This window comes from Chiloscyllium plagiosum, chromosome 28, assembly GCF_004010195.1.
Source record: "Chiloscyllium plagiosum isolate BGI_BamShark_2017 chromosome 28, ASM401019v2, whole genome shotgun sequence".
In the NCBI taxonomy this organism is placed as follows: Eukaryota; Metazoa; Chordata; class Chondrichthyes; order Orectolobiformes; family Hemiscylliidae; genus Chiloscyllium; species Chiloscyllium plagiosum.
The window spans coordinates 45,020,057-45,041,827 of record NC_057737.1 but is presented as its reverse complement, the minus strand read 5'-3'; the positions used below and the strand labels follow the sequence as shown (position 1 = coordinate 45,041,827).

General features: G+C 41.9%; 1 protein-coding gene across 1 annotated transcript in view; it reads left to right on the top strand.

Moving 5' to 3' along the window:
* eif4h (eukaryotic translation initiation factor 4h) overlaps positions 1-21,771 on the top strand; it is a 30,900-nt gene that overhangs the window by 6,842 nt on the left and 2,287 nt on the right. The window contains exons 4-7 of the mRNA XM_043718930.1: positions 1,445-1,623; positions 8,164-8,228; positions 12,464-12,557; positions 16,029-16,178. Of these exons, the coding sequence (XP_043574865.1) occupies positions 1,445-1,623; positions 8,164-8,228; positions 12,464-12,557; positions 16,029-16,178 (488 nt within the window). The remainder of the gene's footprint in view (positions 1-1,444; positions 1,624-8,163; positions 8,229-12,463; positions 12,558-16,028; positions 16,179-21,771) is intronic.

The window sequence follows — 21,771 nt, the reverse complement described above, 5'->3', positions numbered from 1 at the left end:
GAGTTGTAATAAAGGCAGCATTTTCAGGATGGCACCCTGTAACTCGCGATGTGCTACAGGGATCAGAGGTGGGACCATAATTATTTGCAATGTATATTATTGACTTTGAGTAAAGTGAATGTCCTAAGTTAGTGGATGACACAAAAATAGATGGGAAGGTAATTGGTGTTACAGTGGGTGGTCTGCAGTCTGTAGAGGGATATAGATGGTAAATAAGTGGGCAACATTTTGACACATGGTGGGAAAATGTGAGGTTATGCACTTTGGCATGAAGAATAGAGGAGCTAAATGTTATTCAAATGGAGAAGGACTGCAGACAGCTACATAAGAATTTGGATATCCTTGTGTATGAATCACAAAACGTTAGCCTACAAGTTCAGTGTGCAGCTGCTCTAATCACCCACCTGGTGATTGGTGATGCTATGCCAATAATGGCATTGACATTTGGTTCCGGTTGTCAGTGCCATGGATGTGTCTAAAAGGCTCCTGTGACCAGAGTGAAAATTGGAGAGAAGAAAGCTGAAGGAGAAGTTGAGTAGGTTTGGCCTGTACTCATTGGAGTTTAAAAAATGAAGGGAGATCTTATCAGGATTCTCAGGGGTCTTGACAGATTTGAGATATCGTTTCACTTGTGAGAGAGTCTAAGAGGGCATAATTTCAGAAAAAGGAGTTGCACATTTATAACAGAGATGAGGAGGACTTTCTTCGATTAGAGGTGGGGAATCTATGGAATTCTTTACTGTAGAGGATTGTTGAGGCTAGGTCATTAAGTATATTGAAGGCTAAACTCGACAGATCGATAAGGGAATCAGGAAAAAGCAGGAAAGTAGAGTTGAGGATTATCAGATCCGCCAGTGAATGGTGGAGCAGACTAGATGGACTGAATGATCTATTTCTGTTGCTGTGTTTTATGGTCATCATTATGGCGTTATGCGCATGGGTGGCACAGTGTCCTCAAAGCGCCTGGGACCTGGGTTCAATTCCAGCCTCAGGCAACTGCCTGTGCAGAGTTTGTACATTCTCCCCATGTCTGCGTGAGTTTCCTGCAGGTGATCTGGTTTCCTCCCACAGTCCAAAGATGCGCAGGTTAGGTGGATTGACAATGCTAAATTGCCCGTCGTGTCCAGGGATGTGCAGGCTAGGTGGATTAGCCATGCTAAGTTGCCGATAATGACCAGGGATGTGCAGGCTCAGTGGATTAGTCATGGGAAGTATGGGTTATGGGGATGGGTTGGGTATGGGTGGGATGCTCTTCAGAGGGTCAGTGTGGACTTGATGGGCTGAATGGGCTGCTTCCACACTGTAGGGATTATATTCTTTGATAAGTACTGAAATCTGATTTTGCTGATGCTAAATGTGTGGAAAAAGACTGGTGGTAAAGATTTGAGAATTCAAAGTCGAGAAGTTGACATTTTGCTTCTAATAATGTTTTCTATTGTTTCAGAAGATCTCGTGTCACTAGTCCTCGAAAACAGAAGGAATTACCCACAGAACCCCCTTTCACAGCCTACGTAGGAAATTTACCTTTTAATACTGTGCAGGGAGACATTGATGCCATCTTTAAGGAGTTAAGCGTAAGGAGCGTTCGACTAGTCAGAGACAAAGAAACAGACAAGTTCAAAGGTATAGTACAAATCAAGTTTTGTCTTTTATTTTTATGTGAATGCATATAGTATCTTTGTTTTGTAAACATGTGATTCAGCTGTCCGCTTTTAAAGATCTATATTCTTTAATCTATATTGCTCTTGTTTCCTGTCCTATAAACTACACAAATGATTTTCAATCAATTTTGATGAACATTACAAAAGTTTCTGAATTCTCTTATTAATTCACAATTTGATTGCAAATGTTTGCATTTGGAAACAAAATCTTTAGATTTTCAATGTTGTTGGAGACATTGATTCTAAAATTATGCTATGAAAGTATTATCATTGCCCCAACTATGCAGCTATACTGCCACAATCAGATTCGAATATAGTGAGTATAGTTCATCTCTCTGCACACTTTAATGCATTTACTTAAAGTTCCAGCTAAATATTGCAAGTGTTCTTACACTTTTTTTTTCCATAAGCTTCTGGGACAGTTATTTTTCTGCAGTTGCTTTGGTTATGTTATAAATTCTGATAGCAAGCATTTGTTGTCAGTATTCATATACTAAGACTTGGAAATTCTGCTCACACTAATTGTTAACTCTTGGAATAATCACAGTAAATCCTGCTATCATCTGGGACTGAATTTCTGGGTCCCTTTGAATTTGTTGATGATGAAAGATGGGGCCGGAATACCCCATTGTCAGCTGGTGTGGTTACCTGACCCCATTCTTGCTACCTGTCATTTTCATCAAGGCAATTTGCCCCACAATTTACTCCCACAAGGCAAGCAGCCAATTAGGCTTATTAAAAGCCTTGACCATGGTTGGAGAGGCCAACAGGGATCTTCTAGTCAGCCTCCGGTTTCTCAACATAATAGAGGACAGTTATAGAGTCATAGAGTCAAAGGAAACAGAGCCTTCAGTCCAACCCATCCATACCAACCGGATATCCCAACCCAATCTAGTTCCATCAATCATATCCCTCCAATTCATATACCCATCCAAATGCCTCTTAAATGTTGCAATTGTACCAGCCTCCATCACTTCCTCTGGCAGCTCATTCCATAGGTAAAAACAAGAACTGCAGACGCTGGAAACCATATTCTAGATTAGAGTGGTGCTGGAAAAGCACAGCAGTTCGGGCAGCATCCGAGGAGCAGGAAAATCAAAAATCAGAAACCCTGATGAAAGGCTTTTGCCCAAAACGTTAATTTTCCTACTCCTCGGATTCTGCCTGAACTGCTGTGCTTTTCCAGCACCACTCTAATCTAGAAGCTCATTCCATACATGTACCACCCTCTGTATGAAAACGTTGCCCCTTAGGTCTCTTTTATATCTTTCCCCTCTGACCCTAAACCTACGCCCTCTAGTTCTGGACTCCCCACCCCAGGGAAAAGACTTTGTCTATTTACCCTATCCATGCCTCTCATAATTTTGTAAACCTCTATGAGGTCACCCCTAAACCTCCAACGCTCCAGGGAAAACAACCCCATCCTGTTCAGCCCCTCCCTGTAGCTCAAATCTTCCAACATCCTTGTAAATCTTTTCTGAACCCTTTCAAGTTTCACAACATCTTTCCGATAGGAAGGAGACCAGAATTGCATGCAATATTCCAACAGTGGCCGAACGAATGTCCTGTACAGCCGCAACATGACCTCCCAACTTCTGTACTCCATACTCTGACCAATAAAAGAAAGCATACCAAACGCCTTCTTCACTATCCTATCTACCTGCGACTCCACTTTCAAGGAGCTATGAACCTGCACTCCAAGACCTCTTTGTTCAGCAACACTCCCTAGGACCTTACCATTAAGTGTATAAGTCTTGCTAAGGTTTGCTTTCCCAAAATGCAGCACCGCGCATTTAGCTGAATTAAACTCCATCTGCCACTTCTCAGCCCATTGGCCCATCTGGTCAAGATCCTATTGCAATCTGAGGTATCCTTCTTCACTGTCCACTACACCTCATCTGCAAACTTACTAACTATACCTCTTATGCTTGCATCCAAATTATTTATATATATGAGAAAAAGTAGAGGGCCCAACACCGATCCTTGTGGCACTCCACTGGTCACAGGCCTCCAGTCTGAAAGACAACCCTCCACCACCACCCTCTGTCTTCTACCTTTGAGCCAGTTCTGTATCCAAATGGCTAGTTCTCCCTGTATTCCATGAGATCTAACCTTGCTAATCGGTCTCCCATGCGGTACCTTGTCGAACGCCTTACTGAAGTCCATATAGATCACATCTACTGCTCTGCCCTCATCAATCCTCTTTGTTACGACTTCAAAAAACTCAATCAAGTTTGTAAGACATGATTTCCCATGCACAAAGCCATGTTGACTATCCTGAATCAGTCCTTGCTTTTCCAAATTCATATACGTCCTGTCTCTCAGGATTTCCTCCAACAACTTTCCCACCACCGACGTCAGGCTCACTGGTTTATATTCTCTGGTTTGTCCTTACCACCCTTCTTAAACAGTAGCACCACGTTAGCCAATGTCCAGTCTTCCAGCACCTCGCCTGTGACTATTGATGATACAAATATCTCAGCAAAAAGCCCAGCAATCATTTCTCTAGCTTCCCAGAGTTCGAGGGTACACCTGATCAGGTCTTGGCGATTTATCCACCTTTATGCGTTTCAAGACATCCAGCACTTTCTCATCTGTAATATGGACATTTTGCAAGGTGTCACCATCTATTTCCCTACAGTCGATATCTTCCGTATCCTTTTCCACAGTAAACACTGATGCAAAGTACTCGTTTAGTATTCCCCCCCACCCCCCCATTTTCTGCGGCTCCACACAAAGGCCGCCTTGCTGATCTTTGAGGGGCCCTATTCTCTCCCTTTTGTCCTTAATGTATTTGTAAAAACCCTTTGGATTCTCTTTAATTCTATTTGCCAAAGCTATCTCATGTCCCCGTTTTGCCCTCCTGATTTCCCTCTTAAGTATACTCCTATTGCCTTTATACTCTTCTAAGGATTCACTCGTTCTATCCTGTCTATACCTTATGTATGCATCCTTCTTTTTCTTAACCAAACCTTCAATTTCTTTAGTCATCCAGCATTCCCTACACCTACCAGCCTTTCCTTTCACCCTAACAGGAATATACTTTCTCTGGACTTTCATCATCTCATTTCTGAAGGCTTCCCATTTTCCAGCCATCCCTTTGCTTGCGAACATCTGCCCCCAATCAGCCTTCGAAAGTTCCTGCCTAATACCGTCAAAATTGGTCTTTCTCCAATTTAGAACTTCAACTTTTAGATCTGGTCTATCCTTTTCCATCACTATTTTAAAACTATTCGAATTAGGGTCGCTGGCCCCAAAGTGCTCCCCCACTTCAGTCACCTGCCCTGCCTTATTTCCCAAGATTAGGTCAAGTTTTAGATTAGATTAGATTACTTTAGATTACTTACAGTGTGGAAACAGGCCCTTCGGCCCACAAGTCCACACCGACCCGCCGAAGCGTATACCACCCAGACCCATACTCCTACATTTACCCCTTCACCTAATACTACGGACAATTTAGCATGGTCAATTCATCTAACCTGCACGTTTTTGGATTGTGGGAGGAAACCAGAGCACCTGGAGGAACCCCACGCAGACACGGGGAGAATGTGCAAACTCCACACAGTCAGTCGCCTGAGTCGGGAATTGAACCCGGGTCTCTGGCGCTGTGAGGCAGCAGTGCTAACCACTGTGCCACCCACTCACCGTGCACCTTCTCTAGTAGGTACATCCACATAGAACATAGAAGAATACAGCGCAGTACAGGCCCTTTGGCCCTCGATGTTGCGCCGATCCAAGCCCACCTAACCTATACTAACCCACTATCCTCCATATACCTATCCAATGCCTGCTTAAATGCCCATAAAGAGGGAGAGTCCACCACTGCTACTGGCAGGGCATTCCATGAACTTACGACTCGCTGAGTGAAGAACCTACCCCTAACTTCAGTCCTATATCTACCCCCCCTTAATTTAAAGCTATGCCCCCTTGTAATACCCGACTCCATACGCGGGAAAAGGTTCACACTGTCAACCCTATCTAACCCCCTAATCATTCTGAATCAGAAAATTTTCTTGTTGACACTTAACAAATTCCTCTTCATCTAAACCCTTAACACTATGGTGGTCCCAGTCTATATTTGGAAAGTTAAAATCCCCTACCATAACCACCCTATTATTCTTACAGATTGCTGAGATCTCCTTACAAGTTTGTTTCTCAATTTCCTTCTGACTATTGGGGGGTCTACAATACAATCCCAGTAAGGTGATCATCCCTTTCTTATTTCTCAGTTCCACCCAAATAACTTCCCTGGATGTATTTCCAGGAATATCCTCCCTCAGTACAGCTGTAATGCTATACCTTATCAAAAACGCCACTCCCCCTCCTCTCTCGCCTCCCTTTCTCTCCTTCCTGAAGCATTTGTATCCTGGAAATTAAGCTGCCAGTCCTGCCCATCCTTGAACCATGTTTCTGTAATTGCTATGATATCCCAGTCCCATGTTCCTAACCATGCCCTGAGTTCATCTGCCTTCCCTGTTGGGCCACTTGCATTGAAATAAATGCAGTTTAATTTATTAGTCCTACCTTGTCCCTGCCTGTCCTGACTGTTTGACTCGCTTCTGTTCTCAACTGTACCAGTCTGAGATTGATCGCTTTTCTCACTATCTCCCTGGGTCCCACCCCTCCACCTTACTAGTTTAAATCCTCCTGAGCAGTTCTAGCAAATTTCCCTGCCAGTATATTAGTCCCCTTCCAATTTAGGTGCAATCCATCCTTCCTGTACAGGCCACTTCTACCCCAAAAGAGATTCCAGTAATCCAAAAATGTGAATCCTTTCCCCGTACACCAACTCCTCAGCCATGTATTCATCTGCTCTATCCTCCTATTCCTGCCCTCACTAGCGCTGGCCACAGAAACGTCTGTCTGTACCTCAGACTAGAGAATCCCCTAACACAATTGATCTCTTCCAACCCGATATACTCCTCGTTGCATTAGAACCAGTCTCAATACCAGAAACTTGGCTGTTCGTGCAACATTCCCCTGAGAATCCATCACCCCCTACATTTTTCAAAACAGCATACCTGTTTGAAATGAGTATTGCCACAAAAGACTCCCGCAGCTGCCTACCTCTCTTACCTTTCCTGGAGTTAACCCATCTATGTGACTGTGTCTGAGACTTTCCTTCCTTCCTATAACTGCCATTCATCACATACATTGCTATTGCAAATACCTCATTGCTTCTAACTGACTCTTCAACCAATCCATTCGATCCTAAAAAGTTACTGTTTTCCTCTAGAAATAAATCAGGATTGAGGTAACCGTTCTGGCTTCCTTTGCCCGGGGGCAGGCTCCCAGCTGGGACCCACCCTCTAGCAGCATCTTCAGACCCTCTCCGCAGAGAGATTCTCTTCCCCCTTATCCTCACATTGATCATTTAGTTACTGAATGTGTTTTTATTTGAAGCTTTTAAATGTTGGCAAGAAGGCCTCCCTTTGAAGTACCCTCATTGTTACTTAAATTTTACTGCAGCATGCTGATTTTCTCAAACTAGAAGTCCTCTGTCTCTGCAGCCTCATGAGCCTTTCTACTGCTTTTAGTTGGACAGGAAATCTGCTCTATTTGACCTAAGGGAATGCGTCCCTGAATATCCTAAAAAGTAACTGCTTTCCTCTGGGAACGAGAGAAGAATGAAGTAACATTTCTGGCTTCCTTTCCTTCGAGGGAAAATCCAACCCTAATGTCTACTTTCCAGCAACACTCACTGACTAGCAGCAGTCAACAGAGAGGCCATGGTTACCTCCATGCCTTTTACCACCATTGTAGCTGAAAACCATCTTGTCACAAACCAGAGATCAATTCTTGGGCCTAGTTCCCTGGTCCGTTTGGTTCGATTTCTAAATAGATCACTCACTGAGTCTTTAGGGAAACTGACCACGGAATTTTAAGTTTTTAGATTAGAGTGGTGCTGGAAAAGCATAGCAGGTCAGGCAGCATCCGAGGAGCAGGAAAATCGATGTTTCGGGCAAAGGCCCTTGCCCAAAATGTCGATTTTCCTGCTCCTTGGATGCTGCCTGACCTGCTGTGCTTTTCCAGCACCACTCTAATCTAAACTCTGGTTTCTAGCATCTGTAGTCCTCATTTTGCCAGAGAATCTTAAGGCAATCCAATCTGACCATTGCAATTACCAATTGAACCATTGAGATATAAAGCTGGAAAGATCTTAATTCAGATTTTTAGTTCAAAATGAGACAGACAAATTCAATTATGGTGAAAATAGGTACACTGATAATGGCCTCAACCTCACTGAGGCATGATTAAAAAGTAATTAGCATTGCTATCAAAATACTCCTGCCATGGACCGTACACACGTGGATGACAGCCTTGATCCCTCCAATAGGAGAATAACTTATCAAATTTAAGCACAAGTGGAAGTTATTTTGTCTAATTTTAGTGATTCTAACTCGTGAAATAATGTTGATTTGGTATCTTTGCAGTTATGTTTACATACATGCTTCTGTTGGCAATCAATACTTTGTGTAAGTTGAGTTTAAATGTTTTTTAGGTTTTTGTTATGTAGAATTTGATGACTTGGAGTCTCTTAAAGAAGCACTGACATACGATGGAGCAGTAAGTATTGTCAGAAGCAATCGACAAAATATTGATCAAATTACTCTAATAGTATTCTATAATAGTAGTAATGTCTAGTATTCTGGAATGACAAACTGATCTTTGTGATAGTGACATGACAACTATCATCGATTGTCATGAAAATATATCTGCTTAACTCAAGTTCTTTAGGAAAGTAAACCCGCCATATGTAACTGATTTAATCTATATGTGGTCCCAGACTCATCGCAATGTGGTTGACTCTTAATCAGTCACTGAAATGGCCTCGTAATTCACTCAATTCAAGGGGAGCAGGAATGGGCCAAAAATGTTTGCCTTGCCTGTGATGCTGTCATTCTACAAAAAAGACCATGATGAAAGCATATTTAAGCTTATTTAAGAATGTTGATGATATGTCATTTTTAACTGGATGATGTGTAACAGTTTTTTACAACACATAGATTTTAAGATGAGAGGCATAGGCAGGCCTCATGAATTATTTTAGAGCTTAACTATGGCTTCTAATGGAAAGTGACTTCCTTCAGCACGATATTAGGGTAACTCCAGACTTTTGAGAATTTGTTTGGTGTATGATTATTGTTTATTTAATATTAGAAAAACATTTGTGTCATGCTAACCAAACGTCATTTAAATTATGAGCATTGAACCTGTCTGTTACAGTGATGTATAATAATATAGTCATGTACAAAGGTTTGACATCACAACTGGTAGTTCATTTCATTTGGATTCTGCACCTGCCAGTTAGGGTCCAAAGTTGTGTCTGTGATGTGTTTTTGGGAGTTTTCAGGACATCTTATGGTAACAGCAATGGTGGTGCACAGTGAATGGCTGCCAGAAATATGCAGTGCAAATAGCTCACGCAGCTGATTTGACATTAGCAGAGTTCTTTTGAAGCCCAGAGCTCTATTTAACATTCACTCTTGTCTTCACATGGCTGAAGAAGAGACCAACACCTTAATTAGTCCTTTTCAATGGGATCAGCAAGCTAGTTGCGGAGAAAGATGGAGGGAAAAGTTCTCATACAAATGGGAACTCAGTGTAGAAGGTGGGGGAAAGGATCCTCCTCCTTCTACATTTTTTCAGCCTCCATTGACTAGTGAATTTTCATCTCATTTTCCATGTTGGGAGAGTTTATTTTTCTGGTATTTTAGCTGTGAAAGTGAATAACTGTGACTAGCAGAGAGCTGAAAGGATCAGTGCTGGGACCTCCGATGTTTACAGTCTATATTAATGACATAGGTAGGGCTGGACACTGCCTGAATCTTGTGTGGGTGGGGTGGGAGCGTGGGTGCGGTGATGTATATTCATGACATAAAAATCCAAGCAATCATACATCCAGGTTTATTGATAATTTAAAGCTAGGAATGAAATCATGATAATCTTGAATGGTGGAAAACTATACTTATGCTTTTATGAGTTATGTCCATTCAGGCTTATGAAGGAATCTGAGACATCAGCCATTAGATGTACCATGGTTACGTCTACAGGATGCTGATGGCAACCATTTCCATGTTCGAAAGAACGGGCTCCAAGCTCTGCAAAAAGTCCTGTTGAAAGTTGGTGCTTGACTTCTCCTTGCTCCTTGGCAACAGGCTTTTTAATATACTAAGTTGCCATAGTGGATTGGTGGTGAGTTTAACCTGAGCGTCACCACACTTCAGGTGAGATGTGAGGTCAAGAAGGTGGACCTTCATGGTGATCTCAGTGAGTATGGCACTTAAATCCCACTGTTGGTGTCACTCTAGATCACAAACCCAGGCACCTGAGCTAACATAATCCCCAAAGTTCAGTTCCATATCAACTGAGGTTACCATGAATGTCCCACCTTCTCAACCTCACATTTTGCATGAAGTGTGGTGACCCTCCGGTTAAACCACCACCAGTCATCTCTCTGTAACACTAGAGCAGCACTGTGCTCTTGGGACTATGGTAACTTTACCTTTTTAAATTCACCATGTATTTTATTCACATACCCATTTGTTTTCTCTATCAGATTCCTCAACGAAATGTTCACTGAGTCCTCTGCAAAGGAGTGTTGAGTACAGGAGTTGCCATAGTCCCAATCCAGTTGTTGCAGCTATACAAGACATTAGGGAGGCCGCATTTGGAGTAGGGCAAGCAATTCTGGTTGTTCTACTATAGAAAGGATATTATTAAACTGGAAAGAATGCAGAAAAGATTTACTAGGATGCTATCCGGACTGGAAGGTTTGCGTTGTGAGGAAAGGTTGAATAGGCTGGGATTTTTTTCTCTTGAATGTAGGAGACTGAGTGACTTTATTAGAGGTCTATAAAATCATGAGAGGCATAGATGAGGTAGATAGCCAACAGCATTTCCCCATGATTGTGCAGTCTAAAACTAGAGGGCATAGCTTTAAGGTGAGAGGGGAGAGATACAAAAGAGTCCAAAGAAGCATTTTTTATCACACACAGGGTGGTGATTGTCTGGAATGGACTGCCAGAGGTAGTGATGGCTGTGAGTACAATGTTGTCATTTAAGAAACATTTAGTCAGGCACACGGATGGGTTAGGTATAGAGGTATATGAATCAAACGCAGGCAAATGGGACTAGTTTAATTATGCAATCTGGGTAGCGTGAACAAGTTGGGCCAAAGAGCCCATTTCCATGTTGTAAACCTCTCTGACTCTTTTGAGACTATAATCATTGAATCATAGAATCCCTACAGTGTGGAAGCAGGCCTTTTGCAATTTACAAGCCAAAACCACATTTTGGTGACTATGTAGTTGGAGAGAGTATGTCATTTGACTAACCAGCCTTTTGTATATTTAAGCACCTGCTTTCTCTGCAGAACATGTCAAGTAACTGAAATGCTGAAGGAGGAAGACCTTCAGTGAGTTCCTTTCCTTTCTTTGTCTCGCCCTCAGTTTAACTTGCAAATTTTTGAACCCTTTCTGTTGATTTTGACTATCCAGGAGCAATTGAGAGACATGTTAGAAAGGATGTAAGCCAGTGCTGCTGTCTCTAGAAGAAAAATTAAATCATCTGTCTACATCTTCAAAGCACCTTGATGCCAAAAGCACAGGACCTCCTAATTTAGCCTGAAAAACACCTAGTATATTAACATTCTTACTTTAAATTGCTTAGTCTATCCTTCTCATCTTGTAATCTGATTGTGTATGTGTTGGGAAATTGAGATCCTTTCTATTACTTAGACAGGTCACGTATAAATAAAAAAAGTATTCTTCACTTTTTTAAGCATTCAAGGAGACCTGTCTTTTATGATCACAGCAAGTAAACAGTTAAAAAACTTGCAAATGTAAGTTTTGTAAAAGTAAAAACAGTTGCTGTCAAATGTGGAAAGTAAATAGACAGGTGCCACCCTCCTCACCTGATAGTAACATTTTTAGGAACCTAGATTAATATTTGCCAAAAAGTGGGATGCATTCTGTCCCATAGTCCATTGCTTTGACTTATCAATTTCTGATTCAATGTTATTAGAGTTTTTACTTTCAAGTGTGAAAAGGTCATCATTCTTGAAGTTTGCTCCACATGTCATAGACTGTTCGTCAGCAGTTGTTTTAAAGACGTTTGCGAACAGAACAAGATTAACAAGGACATTTCCCAGGTAGCAAACATCATGTCTACTGATATTATGGTATTTATTCAGAAAGTGACCTGAGAGCAATTTGCACTGTATTAGAAACAAGCGATGTGCCAATATCCAGTTAGAAATGATGTGAGAAGGAATTGGCAATCAGAACACACAGGATCTTTCATCCCTTCAATGTGTTCAGATTCAGTCCCTAGATAGATAAATGTATTTTCACCGGGGAACCCAAACGTACTATCATACAAGTACGGTGAAGAAGGAGGCCATTCAGCCCCTTGATCCTCCTCTGCCATCATTAAAAATATGGCTGATCTGTTTATGATTCAATTTCCATATTTTCATTAAATCCCAGTAACATTTGATTCCACATCAATCATAAATCTACCTATCTCTGCCATAAAAATACTCTGTAACTTTACTTTGCTGAACTGAACAAGAATTTAAAGGCAAATTAAACTTACATTTATTTAACACAGTATATTACTCACCTACTTTGTAATCTTTGACACTTCTATAATATTGAAAAGAAGTTTCACTGCAAAGAGGACCAGAACTGAAGAACAGCATTAACTATAACAGAAGTTCGATCTGATGGAATTTAATTTGATTAAACTAATTAAAAGGTTGATGCCAAAAAAGAAACATATTCCCTCTTTTCCCACAGCTTCTTGGTGATCGATCTCTTCGGGTTGACATAGCAGAAGGCAGAAAGCAAGAGAAGGGTGGTTTTGGCTTCAGGAGATCAGATGACAGAGGAGGTGAGAAACTTCTTCCCTCCTGTATGTTGATAATTGTTGAGGTTCCTTGAGTTTCAGGTATGCTGCTTTGTGAACATTACTATGTTCAAATATGACCGTGTGAATTGGTTTGCTGTGCTGTCAAACTTTTAATTTGAGCTGAGTCAGGTGCAAGCTTTTAAAATGTGCAAACTATTTCTCATTATTATAATTCAAATTATTTCCCATATTATTCCCATATATTTCAAATATTATTACTATCATGTGGTACAGTTTATTTTTGCGATTTTTTACAAATCAGTATTTTGCCCATTTTCCTCCAGTCTTCCTATAGATAACTCTTGAAAGGATGGAATTCATAGATTTGCCTTGGAAGAACTTTCAAAAAGTATTTCTTATCTAAAGGTCCTGTCCAAAGCTCACCCCAAATTCACTGAGAAAGAAAGAAGAAAGGCTTACTTTTCTGTTACCAAATAAACATCTTCAAGACATTCCAAGCTACCCCACAACTATTGACCTGTTTTTGAAGTTGTCACATTGCTACTTAGGGAAACATGGCAGCTAATATGCACAGCACGTTCTTGCAAATAATAAATTAGAAGACTAGCCAGTTATTTTTCTTTTGGTTTCTTTGTTCAGGGAGGAATGTTGACCAGAATACTACAATATTTCTGCAGAGGTACTGATTCAATAGATTTGTTGTGAGGGAGTGACTACATTCCCCTAATTAATCTTTTCATGGCTGTAGCACTTAGAGGGAACATTAGGTAGTGGCACCAGAAATGCACTGGTTTGTTGATTAACAGAGCAAAAGGATGCAGAACTCACACTTGACAAATTGTTGTTTGATAATACGAAACTTCAGTATTGCTTAAAAAACATACATAGTTTGTCTTGCCCTCATCAGAACATTTCACAAGAATACCAATTCAAGGTGAAAACCAATATCAATTCTGCCTGAGAGGAATGTGCTGGTTGGTTGACAAGTAGATTGTAAGTGACTGAAGTAGTGCAATAGAGAATGCACCCATTCATGCTGAATGACTACAAATTCTGAACTTTCCTATTCAATCATTTTGTCTCATTTGATTTTGATAATGTGAAAAGTATGATGTGGGAGGCAATATTTCTGAAATTACTGCAAGAACAGTTGGATGTTGGGTAGCTAAAGCAAGCCACGTTACTTGAGTATCATGTTTGAAATTTAGTTTGCACTGTAGGATTAATAGTCATGAAAGCTGCAACTTCTAGAAAGCAACTGTCCTTTTTATGAAGGAGAAAGCTTCTTGATCTCAATCCTAATCTTAAGGCTATGCCCACTTCATGTGGATTCTGTGATGAAAGAAGTAGTTTTGCTGTACCTACCCTGTGCTCCAGTTTCCTCCCACAGTCCAAGGATGTGCAGGTCAGGTGAATTGGCCATGCTAAACTGCCCATAGGTTAGGTGCGTTAGTCAGAGGGAAATGGGTCTGGATGGGTTACTCTTCGGAGGGTCGGTGTGGACTTGTTGGGCCAAAGGGCCTGTTTCCATACTGTAGGGAATCTAATCTAATCTTACCTGGTCTGGCCTACACGTGACTCCAGACCCACAGCAATGTGCTTGATTGTTAACTGTTTCCTGAGCACTTAGGGATGGGTGATAAATGCTGGTGTAGTCAGCAATGCTCTCATCCCGTAAATGAATTTTAAAAACTTGTTGGAAGGAATGTACAGGGGTTATAACACTGAATTCTACATCCTCGGATACTGCCTGACCTGCTCTGCAGTCCTCACTTTTGTCTTTGGTTTGTATTCCTACAGGAAAGTACAGACTCTGGTCAGTTATATCAAATTCTACATGGTCTGTTGAAGATGTGTACAGTCAGTTCTTCTATAACGTGATGGGTGCATTTTTGTGCAACCCCGTGTTAGAGAAAAACCGCTTAAAGTTTGATGCTGTAATTGTATTACAGCCAACACACATTTCAAAAGTTCTCACTGTAGAAACAGCGTCTCCAATTTGTCAACTGTGTTGACAAAATGCGCATTATAACAGAACAACCTGTACTTGGGTCTGTAATGTGAATTTTAAATGGCCTGTTGGAAGGAACTGGCATATATTACTAAAACCTAATTCTACACAGACTGTTGGGAGAACTGTACTTGGGTCTGTAGTGCAGAATTCTACATGACCTGTTGGAATGAGCAGATTCCAGACTCCTACTGAATTCTACATGGCCTGCCAGAATAAGCATACTTGAATCTGTAATACTGAATTCTACATGGACTATAAGAAGTAGCAGAGTTGGATCTGTAATACTGAACTATGAATGAGCAGACCTACATCTATAATACTGAATTATTGATGGACTATTAGAAGGAGCAGACTTAGGTCTGTACTGCTGAAGTCTACATGTCTGTTGGAAGTAGTGGTCTTGTAACACTGAATTCCTTAGTCTCATGTAATGAATGTATTGGATCTGTGATACTGAAGCATCAAAGGAGCAGGAGAATCGACGTTTCGGGCATCAGCCCTTCTTCAGGAATCCCGTCGATTCTCCTGCTCCTTTGATGCTGCCTGATCTGCTGCGCTTTTCCAGCAACACATTTTTCAGCTCTGATCTCCAGCATCTGCAGTCCTCACTTTTTCCCTCTGTGATACTGAACTCTGCATTGCCTGTTAGAAGGGACAGGCGTGGAACTGTTACATTGAATTCTATGTGGCCTTTTGTAAACAACATACTTGAGTCTTTGGTCTGTAAATGGAATTCTACATGAACTGTTGGATGTACCAGATTCTGTCTGTAATGCTGAATTCTATGAGGTCTGTAGGAAGGAGTCTCCTATCTGTAATTCTACAAGCCTGTTGGAAAGAGAGTATTTTGGTCTGTAACATGGAATTCTACATAGCCTGTTGGAAGTACCAGATTTGTAATGCTGAAATCTACATGGCCTCTTGGAAGGAAAGTACTCGAGTCTGTAATACTGAATGCTACAAATGTCTGTTGATAGATGCACACTTGGGTCTGTAATGTGGAATCCTGCAAAATGGAATGAGTGTAATTTGGTCTGTATTGCTGAATTCTACATGGCTTGTTGGAAGTACCAGATTTATGCCTCTACTACTGAATTCTACATCGACTGTTGGAAGGAGCAGAGTTGGGCCTGTTATATTGAACTCAACACGTCCTGTTGGTAGGTGTCTACTTTGGTTTGGAATACTGAATTCTACATGGCCTGTTGGAAGAAGCAGACTTTTCCTCATTCTGCACGAAATGGATCTTCATAAAATATCACCCTGACAAATTAATTGTCATAAATGGTTTGAACTAATATGTTAAAACACTCCATATCTCTGACAAACCAACTTACAATCATTATCTCAGAGCCCTTGCATCGAATGATACCGTGCTGCAATGTCAGCTCAGAACAGTTGACTCAACTGTAGCGTTACTGTTCAGGCCTTGCCTGACAGTCCTTTGATTTTACTTTCCATGATTGTTTCTTGCATAGGTTTCCGAGATGAAGACTACAGTGACCGGTCTCTGGGTGGATTTGGAGGAAGTAGGTCCAGAGGTGGTCGTCTTGGAGACAGACGAGGTGGCCGGACTAGAGATGGACTCTTTCGTGGCTCCTCTATGGAATTCAGAGAGGCAACAGAAGGTACGTACTTATTCAATTATGTTTGGTACATTTACCTTATTTTGTACTTATGATCAGTTTTCTGTTCATTTAAATTCTTTAGTATTGGGTGTGTAGTTGGCAGGTATTGCATGTACACTGTTGCTTAAAGAAATATTTTTATTTTATATCTGGTGACATTAATATTTTTTTGTAATGTTCAGGTCATGGCCCCAACCACAGTCTCTGTCCCTCAACCATTGTCAGTTATGCTGATTGTCCCTTCCTTGAACACTGCACATAGATGCCATTAGTTGGTGAAAGGACAATCTTACAAATTACAAACGCAAATACAGAAATTGCTGGAAAAGCTTAGCAGGTCTGGCAGCATCTGTGGAGAGAAATTGTAATTTATAACTTACCATTGGCTTGTTGCAAGGAGCAAGTTTGGACCTATAAATTACCTTCTCAAAATCTCTCCTAATTCTAAACACATTACTCTGACCTTCTTTAACATCCTGTCTAGTGAAAAGTGACCAAGTTTTTAATCTCTTTTTAAACTAAAACTGTCATGTATACTGTTTTTGAGTTTTGAGTTTTGATGTTTAATTGAAGTAGCTTACTGACAAATGCGCAAAGGTTCAAAAAGCAGTTGCAGGGAATCTGTAACAAAAACAGATAATGCTGGAAACACTCAACAGTGAAAGCCATTGTCTTTCATTGGTTTATCAAATAAATGGAACAGAAGTTCCACAAGCAGGGTCAGTGCCATTTTCTTTTTGGATTTCAATCAGTTGAGATTGAAAGGTTTTTTTTGTTCATCCTGTAGACAATGTCCGCACAACTGGGAAGCTTCATCTTGACAAGGTGAAGAATGATAGTGATGAAGATGACGAAAAGGGTAGGGCTGATGACAGATTCCTACTTGACCCCTATCTTGACCTCCAAGGATTCTGTAATTTTGCCTTTGGTGAGGACCATTACCGACGTCTTATCATGGAGGAGATGGAGGATGTTGTTGAATTTCACTGGACAGCTGGCTTTCGATAGGATCTTCCATAGCACTTCCTCAGTCAGATTGATAAAGGCCACATAGAGTGGTTGGTGTTGTTGCTGTCATTTCTCTTGGAGTTCCTGAGCAGTGAAATCATATACTTGTTCCACAGTGTGGTCAGAAGCCTCATTGGCTTTCAGGAAGGATTTCCTCAGAGACTTGGAGAAGGTGCCTAGTGAGGATTCAGGCGATGATATTCTTGACAAAGCAGAAAAGATTCCTGAAGAAGGACTCATGCCCGAAACGTCGATTCTCCTGCTCCTTGGGTGCTGCCTGACCTGCCCTTTTCCAGCAACACATTTTCAGCAAAGCAGAGAACTTGTCAAACAGCAAAGGCAGAGATACAAAGAAGAATGAGGGAACTGAGAAACCTAAGGAGTTGCAGCTCTCGCTAAACAAGCATGACACCAGGGTTCCTTCAGTGCCACCAAGGCAATATATGGATCCAGCACCCTTAGCCTCAAACTGGTGCAGAATAAAGGTGAGACCGTTTTGAGAGATAGAGAAAACATTAGCCTCTGATGGAAAGAACATTTCAAAGAACTCCTCAACCATGATACAATTATTGAGGAGGATGTGTTTGAGGAAATGCTCCACGTCTGTATCAAAGATGATCTTGGACTTCCACCTAGTGTAGCAGAAGTTGAAGCCTCCATTTGATACATGAAGAATGGAACAACATGGGAGCAGATGGGATTCCAGCAGAGATTTTCAAAGTTGGAGGAGCAGAGCTTAACTGTCACGTCCTTCAACTGTTCCTGAACATCTGGGACAAAGAAAAAATCTCTGCTGAACTCAGGGATTGTCACTGTCTTCAAGAAAGGAGACAACGTGGACTGTGGCAACTACTAGGGAATCTCAGTTCTTCTGGCAATGAGTAGGAAGCTGTACAGATCCAGGGGATGACCAGAAACACCTGATGATCTAGCGATTTGAAGACTGGATTCAGGACACATAGGTGGTTATGATGTCCAGGGGTCACAGCACAAGTGAGTAGGCAGTGTTTGTGATGGGCCATCTGTATGGAAAAGACCATTGGAAAATACTAGGAACAGGTACATATGCATAAAGGTCCATGGTAGATCTTTGAGCTACTGACATGAGGTTTTGGGGAGAACAGTAGCTTGTCACAGCTACAACAGAGGTTTAATGAGTAGGAGCAAGCCCAAAGGGAGGACCTGGTTTCTATATCCCTGAAGCTGATGAAATTGTTTTTAATTACATCATCCTCCTGAATCCCTCTTTCCCCTCTCATCTTAAACCTATGCTGTTCAGCTTTGGACCGCCCTGGTTGTTCAAACTGACCAGAGAAAGGCAGTTAATGGACTGCCTAGATGAAGCAGTGAGGAATGGGAACATCCAAATGGACTTGAGGAGGCTTAACAGTGACAAAGCTTTGATATCTTTCGATGAAGCACAGGATGGGATCACATAATCCAGGTCATGGAGAAGGATTGGATTCCAATGTAAACAAATGTTACATGAGTGTAAGATGATTGATGTTTCATCTGGGTTAGATCCCCTATCATGGCAACATCGACCTCATCCTCTATATCTTCAATTGTATATTTCACAGCCTAAGCTTTCTGGTAGCTTGTAACCTGACTAAAATGGATGTAATGACATTGAGAATACCTGTGGTGTTGGGGTTGAACATAATTAGAGATATCCTGTTCTTAGAAATCATGTATGGTCACTGCTAGGAGTAGCACATTGAGTTTGGCAGATCATAGAATCATAGAATCCATACTCTGTAAAAGTAAGCCGTTCAGCCCCAAGAATCCATATTGACCCTCTGAAGAGCATTTCACCCAGACCCCCCCTTACCCTATCCCTGTAACCCTATGTTTTTAATGGCTTATTCACATAGTCTGCACGTCCCTGCACACTACAGACAATTTAGTGTGGCCAAACCACCTAATGTGCACATCTTTGGATTCTGGGAAGAAACTAGAGCACCTGGAGGAAACCCACACAGACATGGGGAGAATGTACAAACACCACACAGATAGTCGCCCATGGCCGGAATTGAACCTGAGTCCTGGTGCTGTGAGGCTGCAGTGCCAACCACTGTGTCACCATGCTGCCCACTTACTGTGATCACGTTGGATTTACAATGAACACGTTGGATTTGCAGTGATCACGTTGGATGTACAGTGATCACCTCGCACTCATAATGATTATGAGTGCAATTGTTGAGAACCAAGATCCAAGAGGCATTTTGCAAGTTCTATGGCACTTTCCATCATCCAGAGGGAAATGGACAGTATGAACACTTTTAACCACACTGTGGGTGACCATCTTGCCCCTTGCTTGTAAGAATAAATGAACATTACCTGAGTATCATCTGGAGCTGATTTATATTTATAGTTGCACCCTGCAATCAAATATTCTCTATCTCTTCTTTGAATAAGATCTAGTCTTCACCTTGAGCCATTTCTGTAGGTTAATCAAATGGGAGGCTAGGACAATAAATGCGTGACTATGCATCACACGAGGTTAAGCCTGGTATCCAAGGGAAGTGAAAGAGAAATACTGGGAAGATAAGCACTGAATGATCACAAGACTGAGAGGACTCCCCTTCCAATTGGCGCAAGTGTATTGTTCCAAAATCAGAGTATATGGGATCAGATTAAGATAGGGAATGTGTGGGATCCTGAATCCCACAGAATCATTAAGTGACTGGATACAGGAAGTGACATTTACGTTGTTAAAATGAAAGCTGGAGGACAGCTACTGAAAATGATTAGATTACCCACAGTATGGAAACAGGCCCTTCGGCCCAACATGTCCACACCAAAGAGTAACCCACCTAGACCCATTCCCCTACATTTATCCTGAGCACTATGGGCAATTTAGATTAGATTACTTACAGTGTGGAAACAGGCTCTTCGGCCCAACGAGTCCACACCGACCCGCAACCCACCCATACCCCTACATTTACCCCTTCACCTAACACTATGGGCAATTTTAGCATGGCCGATTCACCTGACTTGCATATCTTTGGACTGTGGGAGGAAACCTACACAGACACGGGGAGAATGTGCAAACTCCACACAGTCAGTCGCCTGAGGCGGGAATTGAACCCGGGTCTCTGGCGCTGTGAGGCAGCAGTGCTAACCACTGTGCCACCGTGCTGCCCAACTGTGCCACTGTGCTGCATGGCCAATTCACCTGACCTGCACATCTTTAGATTGTGGGAGGAAACCGGAGCAAACCCACGCAGACACAGGGAGAATGTGCAAATTCCACACAGACAGTCAACCGAGGTGGGAATCGAACCCAGGTCCCTGGCGCTATGAGGCACTGGTGCTAACCACTGAGCCACCATGCCACCCCCAAATGATTCACAGAAAGGGGGTTGCTTAAGGCCAGATGTCTGATAGATGATGTGGAGGGAAGCAGCTCACTCAACACTGTTGTGGAGCTTGAAGTGTTGGTGCATAATGAGGAGGCTTACTCCTCCCCTGAAAAATGGTGCAGAAAGGTTCTGCGGGAGGTGGAAGTTGCAAGTGCTGCCAATCGTACGACTCCTGGAGACCTAACAGACCCTAATGATTTGCCTCAGAGCCTCGATCCTTTGGAAGGTAGTGATACAGTTGAGAGCCTCAGGTGGTATGTTTGAGCAAATGCTGATTATCAGCCCAACCCATTTGTTTAGATTGATGATGCAAGAAGTGAGTGCTGCCATTAAGTGAACTCAAAATATTCAAGCCATTATGGCGCAATTGAACTTGCTAATCTTCTAGCTGCTTAGTAAACCATGACTGTGTGCTATGTGGCCAAATTTCAAGCATGGAAGTGTGTTACAGAACCTCCTGCAGAAGGATGCGACTGAGCAGGGAACTTGAGCAGCAGATGGCGATAGTGAAGCAGTGGGATGGACCCTCTGGACAAAGGGGTTTCTTTAGGGGAAGGAGGGCTCACAGGAAAAAGGAGCAGACAGAAAGGATTCTCCAGTCCTGTGCAAACGACAGGCTTCATTGTGTGTAAATTTCCCTTCATGTTTTTAATGATCTGATGCCAGTAGAATAAAGAATCTCTGCTTTATAATGTTTGGGCCATCTTGTGTTCAAATCTCATGTAAAATATACTTACACGCACATATTATACACAGTCACACATATATGTATGAGCTCCAGTAAAAATAGAATGATTGTATTATCAGAGATGGAAATGTGTTGCTGGAGAAGCGCAGCAGGTCAGGCAGCATCTAGGGAACAGGAGAATCGACGTTTCGGGCATTAGCCCTTCTTCAGGAATGAGGAAAGTTTGTCCAGCAGGCTAAGATAAAAGATAGGGAGGAGGGACTTGGGGGAGGGGTGTCGGAAATGTGATAGGTGGAAAAAGGTCAAGGTGAGGGTGATAGGACAGACCTGGAGTACTGTGTGCAGATTTAGTTTCCTTAATTAAGAAAGGATGTACTGGCACTGGAGGGGGTGCAGAGGAGGTTCACTAGGTTGATTCCGGAGTTGAGGGGATTGGCTTATGAGGAGAGGCTGAGTAGACTGGGATTATAGTCATTGGAATTCAGAAGAATGAGGGGGGCGGATCTTGTATAAACATATAAAATTATGAAGG